The sequence below is a fragment of the Mustelus asterias genome, chromosome 13 (genome assembly GCF_964213995.1).
Source record: "Mustelus asterias chromosome 13, sMusAst1.hap1.1, whole genome shotgun sequence".
Classification (NCBI taxonomy): Eukaryota; Metazoa; Chordata; class Chondrichthyes; order Carcharhiniformes; family Triakidae; genus Mustelus; species Mustelus asterias.
In genome coordinates, this window is record NC_135813.1 from 106,686,821 (window position 1) to 106,692,803 (window position 5,983).

Here is a 5,983-nt window from a genome sequence, read left to right on the forward strand (position 1 = left end):
TGATAACCAACGTGAATTTGTTACAGACAAATCATATTTGACTAACTCAATTAGGTTCATTGATGAAGTAACAGAGAGGGTTGGTGTGTATATGAACTTTCAAAAGGTATTTTATAAAGTAATACCTGATAGACACATTAAAAAAGTTGAAGCCCATGGGATTAAAGAGACAGTGGCAGTGTGGTACAAAATTTGGCTAAGAGACCAAACGCAGAGAGTAGTGGTGAATGCTTCTTTCTCTAACTTGAGGTTGGTATTAGGACCACTGATCTTTTTGATACATATTTATGATGTGGGAATATAGGGCATAAATTCAAAGTTTGCATATCACAAAACTCAGAAATTGAGTAAAACAGAAAGATAGCAGCAGATGTCAGGAGAATATAGACTGGCAAAATGGACAACTACCAGATGGACAAAATTTAATGCAGAGAAGTGTGAATGATTCTTTTTAGTACGAAGAATGAGAAGAAGCGGTATAAACTAAAAAGGTACAATTTTAAAGGGGGCACATAGAGACCGGAGGGTGTATGTATGCACATATCTTTGAAGATAGCATGACAAGTTCAGAAGGCTGTTAAAAAGTATCTGGAACCCATGGCTTTTTAAATGCAGGGAATAAAGTAGGAAGGAAGCTATGCTTTATAAAATACTGGTTAGGTCCCCAATTGAAATATTGTGTTTAATTTTGGGCACCATACTTTAGGAATAATGTCAAAGCCTGGGGAGCATGCAGAATGAATTAGAACATAGAACATAGAACAGTACAGCACAGAACAGGCCCTTCGGCCCACGATGTTGTGCCGAGCTTTATCTGAAACCAAGATCAAGCTATCCCACTCCCCATCATCTTGGTGTGCTCCATGTGCCTATCCAATAACCGCTTAAATGTTCCTAAAGTGTCTGACTCCACTATCACTGCAGGCAGTCCATTCCACACCCCAACCACTCTCTGAGTAAAGAACCTACCTCGGACATCCTTCCTATATCTCCCACCATGAACCCTATAGTTATGCCCCCTTGTAATAGCTCCATCCACCCGAGGAAATAGTCTTTGAACGTTCACTCTATCTATCCCCTTCATCATTTTATAAACCTCTATTAAGTCTCCCCTCAACCTCCTCCGCTCCAGAGAGAACAGCCCTAGGTCCCTCAACCTTTCCTCATAAGACCTACCCTCCAAACCAGGATTAGCACCAAGCATATCTGGAGAAACTCGACAAGCTGGGATTGTTCTCTTTACAGCTGAGAAGGGTAAAGGGGAATTCCATAGCAGTGTTCAGAATTATGAAACGTTTTGGCAGAGCAAAAAAGGAGAAACTGTTTTCAATGCCAGAAGGGTTGGTAACTCAATGACGTAGATTAATTGGCAAAAAAACCAAAGGCAAGTTGTGAATCTTTTTATGCAATATGTTGTGAGCTGGAATACACTGCCTGGAAAGGTGGTGGAAGCAGATGCAACAGTAACTTTTTCAATTGGATTGAAGGGGAAAACCGTGCAAGGCTATGAGGAAAGAGGAGGGGCATGCACAATTGGAAGCTTGTCTCAAAGATCCAGTACAAGCATGACGGGACAAATGACCTCCTTTTGTTATTGGGGAGCCCATATAGGACAAGATTTTAACTCGCTCAAAACCCATTCACTCACACAAAGAGATAACATTGAATCCATATGAATCTGTGATATACAACATGGGATTTACAGGGGCGTTTATACTGGATGTAAGGACTGGAGTGATATAGTATGTCATTAACAATGTATTTGTGTTCCCTGAAGCCTGATTATTTGGGTAGCACTCAGCAAAGAGTTTAGTTGTTTGGGGCAGGGTACATTTCCTGTCGGAGTGTGCTTGTTAGTTCCTGGAGGGGTTCAGGAGCGCCTGGTACTTTAATACAATTTTGCCTGGGCTAAGAGAACGGAAAAAAATGTTAACTTTGTGCCATTTTTAATCCGATATAACGTGCAGTGCATCATATTAAGCGGCAGCGACTCTTTGCATTGCAGGCTGCTCATGTGAAAAGATGGCCAAGACAAAGAGGGACTTGGTTGGACGGAGCACGTGCAGTGCGCATGTGTATTAAAAAAGACACAGAGAGGGAGTAAGGCGCCAGAAGCGGATAAATAGTTTCGGGCCCGGCGCCGGTATCCTTCCGCCAAGCGGTGACGCCATTTTTTTGAGTGGATTTTGTTCAAAAAAAAGGAGAGAGAAGCTCGGGAGGAGAGCGGCGAGAGAGAGAGGCGGTCATCTCCACACTGCCCGCAACCATGGCGGATATAGACAAGCTCAATATAGATAGCATCATTCAGAGGCTGTTGGAAGGTGAGTTTTCGGGAGGCGGCCGTGAGCGCGGGTTCTCCACACCCCCGGGAGCGGTGATTTGAGCTTCCCGTCGGTTACCGCTCTCCCTCCCCCCCCGCCACCGAAAAATACAGCCCGCCCTCCACATTGCCCATCACCGACCGACTATCCCTCCCCGGACTGAGTGGCTTCTCTCCCTGCGCGCACGCCGTGTTCTCGGCCCGGCCGTCACCCTGAAGCCGGGCACCGGCATTAATCACACAGTTTCCTGCCTGCTCCCCTCCCCAGGATCCCGCCAAGGGCCTTGTAAAGCAGCCGCTGTCCCATCGTATCGCCGCCCGAGCCGTTGTGGCGGGATCCTGAGGCCCCGGGACGACTGTCTATCGGAAGGAGCAGGATCCATTTTGATGTGCCTTTTTATTTGGGGAGGGGTGTTTGGTCGGAGCGGCTGCAGAAATGGCGGAACGACGACGGTAGTGGTCGAAGGAAAGGCCCCCATATCTCTCCCCATCCCCCCCCTCTCTTACCCCTCCTCCCCCTCTCTTACCCCTCCTCCCCCTCTCTTACCCCTCCTCCCCCCTCTCTTACCCCTCCTCCCCCCTCTCTTACCCCTCCTCCCCCCTCTCTTACCCCTCCTCCCCCCTCTCTTACCCCTCCTCCCCCCTCTCTTACCCCTCCTCCCCCCTCTCTTACCCCTCCTCCCCCCTCTCTTACCCCTCCTCCCCCCTCTCTTACCCTCCCCCCTCTCTTACCCCTCCTCCCCCCTCCTCCCCCCCTCTTACCCCTCCTCCCCCCTCTCTTACCCCTCCTCCCCCCTCTCTTACCCCTCCTCCCCCTCTCTTACCCCTCCTCCCCCCTCTCTTACCCCTCCTCCCCCCTCTCTTACCCCTCCTCCCCCCTCTCTTACCCCTCCTCCCCCCTCTCTTACCCCTCCTCCCCCCTCTCTTACCCCTCCTCCCCTCTCTACCCTCCTCCCCCCTCTCTTACCCCTCCTCCCCCCTCTCTTACCCCTCCTCCCCCCTCTCTTACCCCTCCTCCCCCCTCTCTTACCCCTCCTCCCCCCTCTCTTACCCCTCCTCCCCCCTCTCTTACCCCTCCTCCCCCCTCTCTTACCCCTCCTCCCCCCTCTCTTACCCCTCCTCCCCCCTCCTTACCCCTCCTCCCCCCTCTCTTACCCCTCCTCCCCCCTCTCTTACCCCTCCTCCCCCCTCTCTTACCCCTCCTCCCCCTCTCTTACCCCTCCTCCCCCCTCTCTTACCCCTCCTCCCCCTCTCTTACCCCTCCTCCCCCCTCTCTTACCCCTCCTCCCCCCTCTCTTACCCCTCCTCCCCCCTCTCTTACCCCTCCTCCCCCCTCTCTTACCCCTCCTCCCCCCTCTCTTACCCCTCCTCCCCCCTCTCTTACCCCTCCTCCCCCCTCTCTTACCCCTCCTCCCCCCTCTCTTACCCCTCCTCCCCCCTCTCTTACCCCTCCTCCCCCCTCTCTTACCCCTCCTCCCCCCTCTCTTACCCCTCCTCCCCCCTCTCTTACCCCTCCTCCCCCCTCTCTTACCCCTCCTCCCCCCTCTCTTACCCCTCCTCCCCCTCGCTCACCCCTCCTCCCCCTCCTCCCCCTCGCTCTCTCCCCTCCTCCCCCTCGCTCTCTCCCCTCCTCCCCCTCGCTCTCTCCCCTCCTCCCCCTCGCTCTCTCCCCTCCTCCCCCCCGCTCTCTCCCCTCCTCCCCCCGCTCTCTCCCCTCCTCCCCCCCCCGCTCTCTCCCCTCCTCCCCCCCGCTCTCTCCCCTCCTCCCCCCCGCTCTCTCCCCTCCTCCCCCCCGCTCTCTCCCCTCCTCCCCCCCGCTCTCTCCCCTCCTCCCCCCGCTCTCTCCCCTCCTCCCCCCCGCTCTCTCCCCTCCTCCCCCCCGCTCTCTCCCCTCCTCCCCCCCGCTCTCTCCCCTCCTCCCCCCGCTCTCTCCCCTCCTCCCCCCCGCTCTCTCCCCTCCCCCCCCCCGCTCTCTCCCCTCCCCCCCCCCCGCTCTCTCCCCTCCTCCCCCCCCCGCTCTCTCCCCTCCTCCCCCCCCGCTCTCTCCCCTCCTCCCCCCCCGCTCTCTCCCCTCCTCCCCCCCCGCTCTCTCCCCTCCTCCCCCCCCGCTCTCTCCCCTCCTCCCCCCCCGCTCTCTCCCTCCTCCCCCCCCGCTCTCTCCCCTCCTCCCCCCCCGCTCTCTCCCCTCCTCCCCCCCCGCTCTCTCCCCTCCTCCCCCCCCGCTCTCTCCCCTCCTCCCCCCCCGCTCTCTCCCCTCCTCCCCCCCCGCTCTCTCCCCTCCTCCCCCCCCGCTCTCTCCCCTCCTCCCCCCCCGCTCTCTCCCCTCCTCCCCCCCCGCTCTCTCCCCTCCTCCCCCCCCGCTCTCTCCCCTCCTCCCCCCCCGCTCTCTCCCCTCCTCCCCCCCCGCTCTCTCCCCTCCTCCCCCCCGCTCTCTCCCCTCCTCCCCTCCTCCCCCCCCGCTCTCTCCCCTCCTCCCCCCCCGCTCTCTCCCCTCCCTCCCCCCCCGCTCTCTCCCCTCCTCCCCCCCCGCTCTCTCCCCTCCTCCCCCCCCGCTCTCTCCCCTCCTCCCCCCCCGCTCTCCTCCCCTCCCTCCCCCCCCCTCCCCCGCTCTCTCCCCTCCTCCCCCCCCGCTCTCTCCCCTCCTCCCCCCCGCTCTCTCCCCTCCTCCCCCCCCGCTCTCTCCCCTCCTCCCCCCCCGCTCTCTCCCCTCCTCCCCCCCCGCTCTCTCCCCTCCTCCCCCCCGCTCTCTCCCCTCCTCCCCCCCCGCTCTCTCCCCTCCTCCCCCCCCGCTCTCTCCCCTCCTCCCCCCCGCTCTCTCCCCTCCTCCCCCCCGCTCTCTCCCCTCCTCCCCCCCGCTCTCTCCCCTCCTCCCCCCCGCTCTCTCCCCTCCTCCCCCCCGCTCTCCTCCCCTCCTCCCCCCCGCTCTCTCCCCTCCTCCCCCCCGCTCTCTCCCCTCCTCCCCCCCGCTCTCTCCCCTCCTCCCCCCCGCTCTCTCCCCTCCTCCCCCCCGCTCTCTCCCCTCCTCCCCCCCGCTCTCTCCCCTCCTCCCCCCCGCTCTCTCCCCTCCTCCCCCCCGCTCTCTCCCCTCCTCCCCCCCGCTCTCTCCCCTCCTCCCCCCCGCTCTCTCCCCTCCTCCCCCCCGCTCTCTCCCCTCCTCCCCCCCGCTCTCTCCCCTCCTCCCCCCGCTCTCTCCCCTCCTCCCCCCGCTCTCTCCCCTCCTCCCCCCCGCTCTCTCCCCTCCTCCCCCCCGCTCTCTCCCCTCCTCCCCCCCGCTCTCTCCCCTCCTCCCCCCCGCTCTCTCCCCTCCTCCCCCCCGCTCTCTCCCCTCCTCCCCCCCGCTCTCTCCCCTCCTCCCCCCCGCTCTCTCCCCTCCTCCCCCCCGCTCTCTCCCCTCCTCCCCCCCGCTCTCTCCCCTCCTCCCCCCCGCTCTCTCCCCTCCTCCCCCCCGCTCTCTCCCCTCCTCCCCCCCGCTCTCTCCCCTCCTCCCCCCCGCTCTCTCCCCTCCTCCCCCCCGCTCTCTCCCCTCCTCCCCCCGCTCTCTCCCCTCCTCCCCCCCGCTCTCTCCCCTCCTCCCCCCCGCTCTCTCCCCTCCTCCCCCCCGCTCTCTCCCCTCCTCCCCCCCGCTCTCTCCCCTCCTCCCCCCGCTCTCTCCCCTCCTCCCCC

General features: G+C 60.8%; 1 protein-coding gene across 1 annotated transcript in view; it reads left to right on the plus strand.

The window, feature by feature from the left end:
* Positions 1–2,085: 2,085 nt before the first annotated feature.
* Positions 2,086–5,983, plus strand: part of LOC144502988 (serine/threonine-protein phosphatase PP1-gamma catalytic subunit A) — a 32,844-nt gene continuing 28,946 nt past the window's right edge. Inside the window, exon 1 of the mRNA XM_078227454.1 lies at positions 2,086–2,321. Within this exon, the coding sequence (XP_078083580.1) occupies positions 2,267–2,321 (55 nt within the window). The 5' untranslated portion in view covers positions 2,086–2,266. The remainder of the gene's footprint in view (positions 2,322–5,983) is intronic.